The sequence below is a fragment of the Melanaphis sacchari genome, unplaced genomic scaffold (genome assembly GCF_002803265.2).
Source record: "Melanaphis sacchari strain LSU unplaced genomic scaffold, SCAv2.0 Contig0_pilon_pilon, whole genome shotgun sequence".
Taxonomy (NCBI): domain Eukaryota; kingdom Metazoa; phylum Arthropoda; class Insecta; order Hemiptera; family Aphididae; genus Melanaphis; species Melanaphis sacchari.
The window spans coordinates 11425150-11442333 of NW_020270366.1; the positions used below are offsets into that span (position 1 = coordinate 11425150).

General features: G+C 24.6%; 1 protein-coding gene across 1 annotated transcript in view; it reads right to left on the bottom strand.

Moving 5' to 3' along the window:
• LOC112591095 (neuron navigator 3) overlaps window positions 1-15774 on the bottom strand; it is a 56700-nt gene extending 40926 nt beyond the window's left edge. The window contains exons 1-4 of the mRNA XM_025334757.1: window positions 15679-15774; window positions 13959-14076; window positions 13011-13063; window positions 6-211 (exon numbers count right to left, since the gene is read on the bottom strand). Coding sequence (XP_025190542.1) covers window positions 6-211; window positions 13011-13063; window positions 13959-14076; window positions 15679-15774 — 473 coding nt within the window. The remainder of the gene's footprint in view (window positions 1-5; window positions 212-13010; window positions 13064-13958; window positions 14077-15678) is intronic.
• Between the last annotated feature and the right edge of the window lie 1410 nt (window positions 15775-17184).

The following is a 17184-nucleotide window of genomic DNA, read 5'->3' on the forward strand; positions in this document are numbered from 1 at the left end:
ATTACCTTGATTGCTTCATATCTGTAGGTATCCTGGACTTGGGGCCCTCAGATTTTTGTTGTTGTTTCTGTTTCTGTTTGTACTTGGAAAGAGCGAAGAATAAACCCAGTATGGCTTTCAAGTTACCTTCTTTGACGTCATGAGCTGTAATGCCATCCAAAGCTACTCCTAGTGTCTCCAAAAGGTCCAAACAGCTCTTGATATTTCCCAGCTGAAATAAATAAATTATGATATCATTAGTGCATTTTAATATAACTTAGAATGTATTACATTATTCTTTCGTAGTTATTTATAATTTATACAAATGTCAAATGTATTCAAATTCATGTTTTGATAATCTATTCTAATATATGTAAATTATTAATTATAATATCATTATTAGAAGTTGGAAGTTTTTGGTATTACTTATCAATTATCATCAATTAATGATTGCTATAATTTAATTTATAATAACTATTAATTAATAATCAATAATCAATATATAGTTAAATAGTAAATATTTAAATATGTTTAGTTTTTTTAAACTTTAAATTATACAGAAATAAAATACTTGAATAAAGTTTTATTCATGTAAGTTTTGTTACAGTACAACTATTTTTAAGTTTACGACTAATTAAATTATATATGTATATAATTTAGAAACGAAAATCTAATATTTTTGTGGTAAATCTTTTCTTTCTTTTTTTTTTTTAATTTAATATTTTTACAATCTATAAATATCTTCTTACGATAAGCATAAATGATGTTCATAATGTTAAAATAAAATAAGATAAAATAAACTAACTAATTTTTATAAAGACTAAGGTTTTGAGTTAAGGATTCATTTAGTGATAGAACTTTGTCAGTAGTTATACTAAAGCTTATTTAGAAAATCTAACTTCACGAATCGAAATAAAACACATGACGTTCTAAACACAAATTTCTATATGACTCTTCTGGCTTCTATACTTATTTAATTATATAAGCCCTATATTAAGACAATATGTAGTTTAAAACCACCAAACATAAAATGATTCAGAAAAAATTGTCATTGAATGTTAAAGTTATCTTATATCTCAGTTTTTTTTATAGACTGTTTATCATACTGTAGTAAACAAATTTCCTATAATGTAATAGGTATTATATTAATAAACATACTTATGTTAATATTATTTTAACATATAATTTTAGCTTATTTTTTAAAAATAATAAATTTATTCTGGAAAATAATTTTTTCAAGAAAGGTAGTAATCAGTTTTAATTATTTTTTCAAGAAAAATTTTCAAAATAAGGATTTTTAATATTTTAACATTTATTGACACATTAGGACTTTATCTTTTCTATTAATAATAAATAATGTATGATAACTAATAAATAATTAACCAATATTATTGTGTTGGAGGTTTTGTTATCAAAGAATTACTATCTACAAAAAAATAAATATGTTTGTTGTATGTTAAAATAGTATGACCAAGTTTTTTGGTTTTAAGATTTAAATATACAAACTTATTAAATAACAATTATAGATAACTGAAATGTTTAGTCAAAATAATTAATAAATATTGTTTTATTTATACAACAATGTAGCGCACTTTGCTATACATAAAAAATATGAAAGTATACTTATTGGCTACTACCTATTAACTATTATTAACTACGTGCTATAACTTTATATTTTATAAACAATCCATGCTTTATTTGTTTAAACTAAAAGAAAATTTGTTTACAATAACAAACGTTACATCCAAATTTAAATAAAAAAATATGTTTGAACTTAATTTATACAAGAACGAGTAAATTTACATCAAGAATTCTTCGTCGATTGAGTAAAATTGGCACTTTCGATATAAAAATAATAATTATTCAGTACACGGTAGATAGTATTATGTCTTAGTTCACAGCGAAAGCGATGGATAAATTATAACTATTCTGTGTATAGAATATTGATTGATGAAATATCATTGAGGAAGAATTTATTTACTTAAAATATTCATAATACGCATAACTGCACGTCTGCACTAACAAAATCATAATAGATCATAATCGCAAAGATTATACAAGCTTATGTAATATGTTGTTTCATATAATTTTTTTACGTGAAATATATTAACTATTGTAAAAACGTGCATGTATATATAGGTCATAGGGTAATAGGTATAATAATATATCTAAATAACTATATATAAATTAATTTTTTTACTAAGCCCAGCAACTATGGCCATTAGCTGTGGTATGGATAGGAACAGTAGATATTTTTTTGTTGTACCTATACAGTTTTATGTTTGTAAGGTTTATTTAGTAGGGTTGGAACACGTGTGTGTAAGTGTGTGCCATAGATAAGTCACTAAGAATTCGGATGGTCACCCATCCGAGAGATAGCGATGCCGGCCGATGCTTTACCTCAAAACACATTAGTGACTGAGGCCAACCACCGCGCCATACCAGGCCACTAAATGACTATTGGTATAAACATATAACTACATAAAAGGTATTAAGATGTTTAATTTAACGCGACAAAAATAAAGATTTGTGCATAGTATTGACATTTTACGATAAACTATGCGCAGAGTTTTTATAATTTTAAATAAGTATACGAAAATTATAACTATTGGCTATTGAAATCAGTAGCCTAGACCGGACTAGTCGCCGGTTTGCTAAGTAGATAGGTACCTATAATTATCTTTGTTATTTTAAAATGAAATTAAATGGAGTTTTAAACCAATCAAAATAAAGTTTTAAATATTAAAATAAATATTAAAAAAAAAAAAAAATATATTATTATTATTATATTATTTATTTAAATATTAAAATAACATAATTGAATATTCTTTGTCTAATGGTTTTTGATAGGATGATTATTCTATTAAAATACAAGCTACGTATACAGAATACCTATATTTTATAATTTATCACAAATCTATATCAACCTTAAAAAACTTAATAACTTCATCAAAGTTTTATTATTATTAGAATATGAAGTTAATTTTACAAACTATTGAGAAAAAAAATCGAATTGTGATTTTTTAAGCCGTTAACTTTTCCATCAAAATAATTGATAAAAATACTATGTTTATCTCAAATTGATACATGATTATTAATTAGTAATTACTAACATATCGAATCGAACATTTATAGCATTTTTTTAAAAGCTTCGCACATTGAATTTATTTTAATTTAATGAAATATTTAGAATATTGTTTAATACAACAATCTTTATATTCATTTATTAGGTAAAAATATTATTTAATTTTAAAATGTTACATTACATTAAAAAAAGTAACTACAGTTCAAACGATGATACATTTTAGATCCGTTTTAAAATTAAATTATTTTAATACTTAACTAAATTTAATACAAGTCTTCAAATGCTTTTGACTTGTAAAAGAACTCGTATTACAATGAAAATATTGTATATTATAATGTAGTTGATTACTTTTGATTAAAAAAAAAGTAATAATATAACCAGTGAAACCTATGCAATGCAATACTAACGAAACAAGTTTTATTTACGTACATGCATTTTTTTATTATACGTATGTAATGACCAATGGTCAATGGACAAAAGAGAACAAAACAATGCATAATGAAGTTTAGATATCCTTTTATTTATTATTATCTCATTTACAATCGACTAACTTAGAAATTAGAGCCTATATCATTATGTATTATTAAACAGTGACTAATTCGACAGAACAAAACCACATAACGAGTAACAGCGACCTTGATAAATGGTAATGATAATGATAATGTATAATATACTCTGTGTTTCTATTGTTTAGGATTTTTAAATTATTTTATTTTTATAAAAATAAATACATATTTGTAGTAGTAAATATATTGCGAGATTGTAATGATTGATATTTGGAAAGCACATGCAGAAAAACGTACTCAACAGTTTTACTATAAATGATTTAATAACGTCTTGAAAAATTATATATATTACGTCGCACACGCACATTAAATTATTAAGACATTTGAAAAGTTAAAAAATCTTTAGACATTAGTTTCATTGGTACTATTGAACATAATCTAATTATAATTTATTGTGTTGTAAAAATAAAATAGTGTTTCAGTTTCGTTGATTTTCCTATACTTAAATCTTAATTTGACTATATACACTATAATATTACATATATATACAACGTACATTTACGACTAAGATCGTTTTATTTTTATCTGCAAATATTTCATTTTTGGTTTAAATATCTAGTACCTATATAGCCTTGAACCAATTCAGTAAAACATAAAAAACTTCCAAATAAATTAAAAAGTATGGGATGTTTATATCGAAATCTACAAAAATCGATGCAGTTGTATATTTTTATTATTTTATTAATACGCTAGGTTACAAGTAATGTATTTATTTTGTATACCAATTATGTAGTTTAATATAGTTTAATTACTTAAAAGTCGTGTTGATAGTTTTTATAAACAAATATCTTTGTTTTTAAAAATTTAAACTAAACATGAAAGATAAAATGTATTAATGACCAATTGTGTTCATAGATATTATAGATACTTAAAATTTTTGAATGACTTTAAAATTTATTTCATGTGCGTGCATATAATGAAAACTCTAAGTTGCCTATTTCCTAGTGAAGCAGACGTCATCAATGTTAAATGTTGAAATACAATTTTTATAATAAGTCATCAATCTTTGATTGCCATTAAGCTCAATACTACAGAATTTAGTCATTGACTATAATATTTAGTTTGATTTACAACCATCTTAAAGAAGTTGAGTAGTTGCCGTTTTCGTCAGAAAAATATTGAGAAAAACAACAATAGGTAGTTAACAAATGTATAAAAATAACGAACAATTATATAAAATTCAGTCTTTCTTCGTTTGGGGATGTTGAAGTGTACGTTTCGGGTTTGCTACAATTTTTAGCAATTTTGGAAACGGGCCGTTAATAACAGAATAATTGTTAGCACAACCTAGTTGAAAATACATACTTTAAAAAAAAAGAAAAAAGTAATCCATCGATTTCTTTGGTAAAAAAAATTAAATTAATTAAAGATTATATTTACAAATTTTTGAAATGTTTTGTGTTATTGAAAAAGTGTCCTGTAGTAATATAAACTTCAGTTTTTTTCTACGAAATCCTCCTTTTTACTATTAATTATTTAGTAGATAATATTTTTGAAAATGTTGATGTACTTAATTGAAAATTTGGACGATATTAGTTTTTCTATTATTAAAAAAATTATGCTTAAGATAATAGTTTAAAAAAATGTATAATAGATGTTTATTGGACCCAGTATATTATAGTATTCATTTTACTTAAATTATTTTTAAAAGTTATAAATGTGGATAGATAACTATGAATCATTTAAGTTTTTAAATCGCACATTATCCAAATCCATTATTGGTATGAATCTAATATATTATGTACAGAAAATTAAATAATTCAAAACCTATTAATTTGAATTTTGATATTTATGCAACAAAAATTTTAGAAAAACTTTTCGTAAAATAATTTACAGTAAAAAATAGAAAAATTCGAATTTGAAATACAGATGTTTGTGTTTCAAAGGACACTCTTCATAAGTCGTTAGTAAATACAAAAAATTATATTTTGTATAAATGCCACTGAATTACTGAAGAAAAAAAGGGAGAGAATACTTAGTGAATCGTCTTGTATATAATAGTAGTAAAACACAATATTCTAAAATTAATATGGTAATAGTAGTCTAACTTATCTATAATGTGCATATATTATAGTTAATGAATACTTTTATAGGTATATGAATTTAAACCGCTTTTTTGATATTGAAGTACCTATGCGTATATAATGAAAATACGACGTGTCTTCTATTTAAATTCGGTTCGTTTCAAGTTTGACACTAGATTTATAACTACTATAGGATGTTTATTTTAGTATTTTTTAATTTTTTTGATTTGATTGCAAAACTGTAATACCTAATTTGTATTTTATACACCTGTGCGTATACGTGATAATGTGATATCATTAGTATCGTAGGTATACGAGATGATTTTTTATATCAAATATGTACGAGCTATTCGATCGTCTACTTGATTATATCGCTAAACTAATTATATTATATTGATTAATAGGTGTTTAGAAAGAGTAAAAAAAAATATATAAAAAAGTATCAAGTTAAACTCAAACGTATCGTATATGACCGAAGGCGCAACGACCTCAGCTGCAGTTAAATCACGATCGGTGGGAAATATTTTGAGGTTATAGGTCACTGGACCGCCGCAAAACAATTGTCTCTACTCTCCATATATGGTCTTAAATTATTTATTCTAATGCATTTTGAGAATAAAATAAATTATATTTAAAATGTTTTAAATCTCGTTAGTTTTATTCAGGGCGTTTTTAAGCCAATGCGATACGTTTAATTATGTTCTTTTGTTCGGAATAAAAGTGAAAATCAATTTTGAGTTAAAATGTATAGATAATATAAGGTAGCTATACTTATAAATTATAATAATTAATGGTTTTAGATCAAAATATTGTTGCCCTACATGAAAATCGAATGGCGTGTGGGTACGGTGATGAATGATGTTGATGTACACGATGTAGTGGCGCCGAGAACCTTTATGTTTTGATGACGAGGCTGATTGTATTATTTTTTTCTACCTCTAGGGAGTCTCCAGCCTTATCCATACTATGCAAAAATAATTTATTGTAATACTATAGTGATTAAGTATAGAGAATTAGGAGTAGGTTAAACTTAAAAATTTGTTATTGTTTACAATCATTTTATACTATACGCTTTATAATTATGTTATATTTTTAAATTTAAATAATCATAGTTACCTAATTATAATGAGTATACAGTTACAACATAATTTACAAAAGTTTTAATCAAAAATTAAAGTGAAATTCAATTTTATTATAATTAATTCAAAAAAAAATTCTTAATTCTAGATAATTTTGTTGAAAAAATCCGAAGTTTATATTAGCATATACTTAATGGTTTTATAACTAATAAATTAAAGAATAATTGTATATTTATAATTTAATTTAAATAAAATAAAACGAAATGTTTAAATAATCTAGATATATAATGTATTTCACAAAGCTATAGTTTATTATAGTCTATATTAATTAGAATATTTGATTTTAATATAGATAAATAAATATTTTATACACTTTTTTATTCTCGAATTAAGTATTTATTTTATTATTGTATTCATCCCGTACTCCTGTTTCCTGATAAATATTCAGTAGGTAATTTATAAACTGCATTATATTATAAGATAATTAGGAATTAAAAAAATGCAATAAGTATTAATAAAAAAAAATAATAATGATTGTATATAAATATATTTTAGTTTTTTAGAAGCAGATATGGAAGTAGACAAAATACTACTTTTTCTACAATACCTAATATGTGTTATGTCTATGCTTTATGTAAATTTTAGTTTATTTATTTTTTTTTTAATAATTCGAAATAAATTTGATTTATTAAGAGCGTTTTTTTTTCAAATTCCAAATGGGTTTGTTTTGAAATATACTATAACTACGATTTGATGATGAGGATTCCATTATAAATCAAAAAAATCGTATAAATTGTACATTTTTTATGAAATAATAATAAATTATGATTATTAGAAAAATTAGTAAGCTATACTTAGAGTATTATTATTTATGGTTTTCTAAAATTAAATAGATACGTTTATGTACGATTACCTAATAGGTACGAGTAATACGACTAGAATAACGGGCTAATATTATTACCGTTACAATTATGTGGACGTTTTCGTGCATGATTTTCACATTAGCTAATATTGTTTTCGCATTATAAACGCAAAGAAAAGATCTTTTTTTTTCTGAGACAAGAAGCAGACTACAATGATGTGGACCGCATAAAAATAAATACCAAGGTTATCCGTGACAAAATTGACAATTATTGTTCTCTCTCTGTGTCTTTTTTTCTGTCTCTCTTGTTCTGTTAATGGCTGCAAAGATGAAGTCGCAGGTTTCCATGTGAAACGTGACAATTGGTAGTATTTGGCAACTAAAAATGTTGTCTTGGTGCAATATTTATTGTTAAGAATCTCGTCTAAGACTCCAAAGTAGTTTTGGTCTCAGTGATATCATATAATATATATTAAACTTCCAAGCACGATAAAATTCTTAAAGTTGACACAAGAAGCACGATCGAAATAACAAATTGTAAATATAAATGAAATTATGTATAATTAATGCAGTTTATTTTGTATACAAAATTCAAACGTAAATGGTATCATATCATGTTATGAGTACCTAAGCTGTAATTTAATATTATATTTCCTCATTTTATACTTGGTCTGATGTATTTTTTTAAAGAGATAGATTAATAGATATTTATTTTTAAAATAATAATTTTGGTATTTGTTAAATTTTAAACTTATGATACTATAGATATATCTATCATTATAATATAATGCTATTATTATTTCTTTTTTAATATCTATTCATTAAATACATACTATTTTTTATCAATTAATTATTATAATTTATAACAATGTTTATATAAATATAGACAATCATTGTACAAAACAGGTGTGTATACTTTGTGCATATATATATTATACATTAATATGCATATTATTATTAAGTATGCATTTGATTTTTAGAATTTGTACTCTATAATAGTACGTGCAATTACTGGTTTGATAAAAACTAATTCATGAATATCTGAATAGTTACTAGTTTTCAAATATAAACAATAATTATTATAACAATATATATATAAAAAGTTCCAATATTGCTTTAGAAGGTCAGGTCACTGGGGCGTGTAGTTTTAATATTTTTATAATCTGAAAGCAATGATGAATGATTATTATTTATTGCAATTAATGCAATTGAAATTTAAATACACTTTTGAATGAAATCTAAAACATCTAAAATAGTCAAGATTTCGTAGTTAAATCTTGAATAATTAGACAATTTATAAAAAATCTGATTTAAATATCCAATCCATGTAGATATCGAAACCTCATATGAAACTTTTTAAAAATATTCGTTACTTTGAGTATTGTTAATCGGAAATAAAACAATGCGATAAATATAAAAGTAATTATAAAATAAATAGTTTCCTTGCCCCATTTAGAATTTATAATCCAAATTCGCATTTTATAATAAAAAAAATAACGGTAAATTTTTTAATATCAATATTTATCTCAAACGACGACGAAATCAAGATTAAAATATAGTTGATATATGTTTGTTGAGATAACAAAAAATACTAAGTACCAATTATTTTAATTTAAAATCTGTATATATCGTATAAGTGTTATAAGAACAATTTTAAATTGTATCAACTCTTATTTTAATTGTTAGAAAATTTACAATAAGTAAAGTGATAAATATAAATAAAAAAGAAATAAGTATTAACATTTAGTTAAATATATGTTATCAAAATAATTCACGATACTTAAAAATTAAACTCGACTTATGATATAAAGTGTATACAATTATATCCTATACTCCTTAATACATAAATTTAAAATCTAACAGACATAAGACTTATTTTTGTATACCATATTAAATTACTATAGTTTCATATAGGTATTAAATGGATCTATTCAGTTATTTAATACAATATTACAAGGTAATGATTTTTAGTTTTTAATTTTAATTTAAAATCATATTACATAAAATTATTAATTAATCGTAATTATATAAATTTATGAATAATTAAATTTAAGAAAAATATGTGTCAAAATATTGTAAAAATATTCAAAAATTATTTAAAATAGATATTATTCATTTACTCTTTCAAAAAAAAAAAGAAAAAGATAATGAAAAATTAAAATTAAAAGTTTTAAGCAGTACAAAATATTAACTAAGTATAATCTTAGGTAAAAATGTGTTATTTTAAAATTTGATATAGTAATTATAAATATGCATATCTACTAAAATATTAAAAATTAATTATTTTATTGTTATGAAATTAATTGTTAATAAAATATAATGTTAAACGAAAATTTTCGTAATTAATGCATTCAAGCTTGTGAATATTAAGTAATTATAATTCTAGTATTTTAACATTTTAAAAATATTTAAATATCTATCAACATTTAAAACCTTTTTCTAAATATTCTTGAATGATTAATTATGTTCTGTTAAATAGTATGAATACATATCATAAGTGTATTATTGTAAATTCTAATAAACTATAATCTATACATTATTTTCTAGATGTGATAATTTTCAGTAAGTTAAAATCGAGTAAGTATATTATAGGTACTTAATTTAATTTTGTTACTTACTTTATTTGTGCATTGTAATGTATATTGTATCAACTGTTCATCTTAAATATCTATTTAATAATATTTTTGATATATTGTTTACACTAAGAATTATAAATTTAATTTAATATTAAATACTTTCAAAATAAGAAATATTTTTATTCACAAACGGATACGCGATTTTAATATTTTATTTTTCATACGAACACGAGAACCGGTCTATCCGCTGGTACAGTTCACAGCACACTGTTTCTCCACGCTATGTTGTAGACCGACACGGACACCGACAACATAATCGTATGGCAGCACCCACTATTATTATTTTTATTATTATTATTGTTTTTTTTAACCGTTCCGTGTGCCTACTTATAAGGATTATTATAACGTAATTTTAAATTTATCGATCGGCTATGCTACGTAGATTTCAACTTTTTGTAACACACTACAAACAATGAACAATAACGCATGTTTAAAAAGAAAAATATAAATATATGTGTTTTACATTTTTAAAGAACAACTTTCGCAAATTTCAACTAGATATTATATAGCTTATGTTTAATTAACATAACAAAAATAAATACAAATAATAAACATTATAATGGGTATATGTATGCATATATATATATATATATGCATACATTTTGTATTTATTTTATATATATTATATAAAAGTACTTATTAATTTGAGCATTTGCATGTTATACTTGATACTATACACATTACAACACACGTGCGAAACAAATTAACATAAAATATGTATACTTGACATTGACCGTTTTGGTAGGTCAGTTTTATTTAATAGTATAGGTATTTGGTTTCCTGAACTTAAACGTGTAACTGTACTCCTATATAAACAATAACAAATCAATAGGCAATAAATAATAATCACGACATCATGTGCATTTTGAGGACTCGGCCTGGTAACCCTCGTGTATTGATTTAACATACGATTACGGTAAATCACGAATGAGCGGTTATTTGGTATTTTTTGCTACGATAACGGACAGATTCTATACATATTACAGACGGAAATGAAAGTTTCAATAACAAATAATATGAATTGAACGTATTTTATGCAATTTAAATGTTCAATAGTTTATATACCCTTATAATATGACGTATAATAAACTAGAGCAGACAATTACGTTTATTTGCATATTTTATCGGCTTGTTAAAATAATAGCTAATTACTACGTACATCAACATGTATTACAATAAATCTCTATGTACACATAATTTTAGGACATATCATATTTTTAATCGTTTCTATTGTATAATTATTATATTGATTAGAATTGTTTATTGTAAATACTACTCGTTTTAATAGTACAATTACTATAATAACTGCATTAATTTACTAATATTAAAGATAAGAAAAATGAAAAAAAAAAAAAAATGATTTCTTTAATATTTGTTTTTTCTTAAAAATGTTTAGTTTAAATATACATCTTATGTCTCATCAGACTTAACACATCATCATACATGACGATTATAAAACGGCTAGGTTTATTTTTAAATCTATTTGCTATAATTATTTATTTAGATAATACGTATTTCTTACGCATATTTCTCCTGTTAATGGTCACACACTCATAAGTCATAAGTCATAATTATGTTTTTGACAGATATAGATACATTCATATTTCATTTGTTTCCAGAGAATTTATATAACATATATTGAGATATATCGCGACGACCGCCTGCCCTAAATCTGCAGTAGGAAACCGTTTAGAAAACGATCGGTTCCGAATTCTAGCTACGTCGTAGGTGTATATATTATCATTACAGGAAAGGAAACGAGAATATTGTTAAAACATATAAGTACGTGCTTGCAGAAGTATAATGTAACACTTTATACGTGTCATAAACACTCACATTGGGACAGGTCGTTTAGTGATTTCCGTTATTGTACATTCGGAATTCAGATACAGCGTTCGCATTTGATTCCGCACAATATCATCGACGTCGCACAACTGCGTATATTTAGGTAGGCCGTGAATTATTGGTCGGCGACAATATTGCGATAATATCACATTGATATACACACGCATGGGCGAACGATTTACTCGATTAGCTTTCTTTCAGACTTAAACGGGCTGATATATACAGGCCTCGTGCACCTATATCCCGCGTATCTCGGACACGTCGTCGGTGGCTCCAGTTGGAGGTCAGGCGGGTCGTTAATCGAATAATATGTTAGCTTCTCCTCGGCGGCCGTTTAACCTTCAAAACGGCACCCAGAAATGTATATAGGTGGATTAGTGACTTAGTGTGCGTGTGAGGTGCGTGCGAGCGAGTTCGTCTGTATGTGTGTATTGCATGGATATAAAAGCATAAACAAAATGCAAGCAGGAGTTTTGTAGGTCAGATGGCAGCGGCTATATAATATACATACACTTGTAATTATATACTCATGTACACGTGAAACTGGTTTGGACACGCGCTTATCATTGTCCCGAGTCAGCTGATCGGTAAAGTGTGTTAAACGTACAAAACGCGTGTCCCCTACGCGAGTATCTTACATGGCTGTGCACGTAATATTTAAATTTATAAATTTTCTTCTACTCTCCTTCCTTGTCATCTCATCCGCCTCTTTCCGTTCTACACCGCCCGCCAGTGTCTCGGAAGTCTACAGTCGCCGGACCGATAAGAAACTGTGCACACGTTATACGCGATAATCTACGATTTTATTTCGTTTTTATCCTCGCACCTGACGTAATAGTGTAATACATTCGTATAGCACCACGATATATAATATAATATAATATGAGTAGTGATTACCTATATAATATAAATATAGTAACACCAAGCTACTTACCATTTGTAAATGGGTTCTTGGTTTCCTGTTCACGTCCGGCAACCGATGATTGCCTGAAAATACGTAAAAGCGACGGGATATAATGTCTTGTATGGATTTTCGGGATTTCCACGTCTAGTATTAAACGTTACGTCGTAAAATCAAAATGCTATAAAGAAATCTGTCACGGTGCCAACCGTCGAGTCAAAATTATATTGTTGATCACTATATTTGTATGATATTTATTCCCTATACCTCATCGAACTAATATGTTCCGAGTTCTTCGACCTTCGTACATATTATATTATTATATTATGTTTAATATTTTTTTTATGGACTCAAATACTGTGTTTAACTCGAACATTTTTTTAATCTGTTTTTTTTTCACTAGAAAAGCAATAAAATTTATTTTTTATAATAAGAAGATTTAAATTTCATTATCTGCAGTGTTAATAAGAAATACATAATGAGCTTATGTTAGCGTTGTATACTAAAACGGTCAGTGTCATTGCGACTAGAAATTAATCAACTACGATTGTTTTCCTTTAAATGATTCGAAAAAACGAGTTTTTTTATTTATGAATCGATTAACTAGAATCGACTGTAGTATACATACAAAAGGCTATTAAGTTAAAATTATAAACAATAAAATTCATAACTTAAAGTTATTAACCTTAAAACTTTGTAATTATAATTATTAATAATTTATAATTTTAATTTATTCATAAACTATTCTATTTATTTAAAATTTTGTTAATATGTATAATACAAAAACCAGTCAGTCGATCTGTTTAGAAATTTATACTTTAATGTACTATTATATAATTTTATATTAATAATTATTGACATCACAATTAATGTTTTTTATATTAATTCATTGCAGGACAACTGGAAGATTTAGTTGATGCATTTGATTTTATAATAATAAATTATGTGTTCAATTTAATTATTGATATTCAATTCACTCACAAATTGTTTCTACGAGATCGGAAAGTAAAACACCATCAGCCAAATCTTGTTGTAAATCTTTAATGTTTTTCTTTGATTTGGCTTTATCTAAATAATGATTTGCCCAGTCTGTATAAACCTGAAATCAGTAAATAATTTAATAACTATCAATTCAATTGTAAATTATAAAGTACACATTAAAAAATGTTATTTGGACAAGTTGTTTTATTGGTTTTAATTACATAAATTAAACTCAGATGAAATTAAAATACTAAAGTAGTAATGTGGTATAAAAAAAAATACCCGAATACAATATAATATGACAGATTTTATAAGCTTATAGCTTAATCAACATGTTACATAATGTAACTTATATTTATAGTATGAGAGAATTTTTTTTTTTTTTGCAAAAATATTATATTTATTAATTTATTACATTATAGAATCGTGTATCAGGTGTTTACAATGAAAAATGTATCGAACAATTATTTTTTATTGTACGTATAAGGGATATCTCAGCTTTTTAATTGGGTGAAAAGGATGCTTACTATATTTCAGCAAAAGCCTTAATTATGAAGACCATTTTAGTATTTTGGATCGTAAATAATGCAAGTTTTTGCTGTAATTAATGTCTAAATGAGATCGTTAATCGCTACCCGGGGAACACTGCCGTTTTTAGACACTCTACCCGTAAATTCCACCGTATCCGACTAACAGTTTCAGAAGTAACGAACAGCATGTAATTAAAAGAAATTATAGAAATTATAGTAATAATAAATTATAATAATTAAAAGCTCGGCATAAAAATACTTGGAATATGAAAAATAATGATATTTTATATCGTTTAAATCTATTATAGCTAAAAATTCAAATTAAAAGTAATCGTGCGATGTTTTAAACTGTGCATTACTATTCAAATTTAATAGTAATTCCATAGCAACTGATATAATAAAATACTGTGACATTAATGTTTACTATAATGCATGCGTGTAGTTTTAGTAACCTAGAATGGAATTTTTCAGGCGTCTGTAGTTTTGTGATTTAGTAAAATACAGTACACACAATACACATATTATTATAACATATAATATTTCAAGTTAACTAGACTAATTTCATCGAATATTCTGTAATTGTATTTAATATTTTATTTAAAAATAAAGCATTATGTATAACAACTTACGGTTTTAACAACGAAAATTCAAATAATTAAAATGTATATAAATATATTAATTCAAATGTTTGTGTTTATAATTGAGTTTATATAATAAGTTTCAACTAAGTATTGAGTCATGATTGAAATAGTAAATTTAATATAAACAATATAATATGCTTACTAGTTTTGCCCGAATAATTTTATTGTAATATTCATATTTTATTTCTATTACATAATTGAAATTTTCAAGACATGTAGGTTATTTTTAAACACATTTTATAATTATTTCAATGAAAAATAGTTTTGTTATAATATATTTTTTGTTATAAATCTCATGGTTTGATTTGAATATATCAAAAATATTTTATTCAATTTGTACGGTCGTATAAAATAATTTTCTCTTTTTTATAACCCTTACTAATCATTTAAAATTATTTATGTAGGGAAGTTTCTGTCATTAATTTTGTGGAAAATATTAGCCTCCAGGGGTATTATTATTATTATTACTCTCCAAAATAATTACTTTTATTTTTATTATTATTATTTTTTTTTTTAATCAAATGAGTTTATTATTTTTAGAAAAATTACCTTAATTATTTGTGCATACTGTTGTTGATGTGTCTGCACTGAGTTATCATTTCGGACTCCCGTCCGGGATACCCTGATGCATCCTGACATTGACATTGATGATGTAAATTTTCTTTAACGAGTTCATTCAACTAAAAATGATAAAAAGTAATATAAATATTTTAACATAAAAAAATAAAATACCAGTTTAAGTCAACATAAATAAAAATTGAAAATATTTAGTTTGAGAAAGTGAAAAATTTCATTAAAAAATAGACTTTGATATTTTTAGTAAAAATTCACAAATCCATTAACGAAATTGGTTGGTAAATTATTAATGATGTACTAAGATAATGTTGTTTTTAGTTTCACTCTATAATAATAACAAAAATAAATAAAAATAATGTAAATTTTATTCGCAAATTGAGTTATACACTTAACCTATATTTAGAAGTGTTTACAAATTTATAAATGTATATATATCAAAGAAGTTAGTGGTTAATAATTTTAAATACTTATTTTATTTAATAAATAATAACTAATTAATAAAATAACTCTTCATAAAAGTCAAAATAAAACTTTTTTTTGCTAATTTGCCAATAAAGTAATGTTTGTAATTATTAAGTCCTAAAAAATAATATTATGCGTGTTAAAGTTAAAGTATAAAAATTCTAAAAATAGATTAGTTTTTTGAAGCGTCAAAATCGAAGGTACCTAGCCAGAATTTATTAAAATTATATGGTACTATCCAGCCATATAACTGTTTAAAAATATAACACGCAGAATGAGCATGTGTGTATGCAGCCTTACCAAAAAGTAATGTTTTTTTTTTTATTTTAGTTTGTTTTTCATGGACGTTGTCCAAGTTATCTCCATTAGATTGCTGGCCATTAGGTGACTGGAGTGAATATTCCTGTAACGAAATAAACAATCGTAAAATAAGTTGTATACTTTTAGTTTAATAGTAAAGTTAAAATAATTAAGGATTATAGAGCTCTAAATATTAATTTGATTTCGTTAATCGTTAACGTTCATACTTGTTTTTTTATTTAAATACATTACTGCAATTAATTCGATGCGGTTTTGAATACAATAATAGTGTCCATAAGAACACTTAAAATAATATAATTTCTAAAAACAGTCATTCGTGATCGGTGTTCATAGAAAATATATACCAGATGGCATAAGGCGTACTGGATAGTACTCTCCAATGGTTTCATTGCAGTTCACACTATAAAATTATATTTATTTATTTTAATAGTTTACTCGAGTTCATTCGCATTTCCGTTAAAAAAAAACACTGTAATATTTTTGTTTTACATATTAAGTATTTGAAATATTCCATAAAAGTTGTTATAATACTGTTTTTTTCACACAATATATCCATAATACATACAATATAAATTTTTTATTATATGATATATTCATTTACAAAAATCTAAATAATAGACACAAAATCAATTATAAAATTTTAATTTAAAAGTTTGAACCCATGTTTGGCTATTATATTAACGACTAAAAATTATT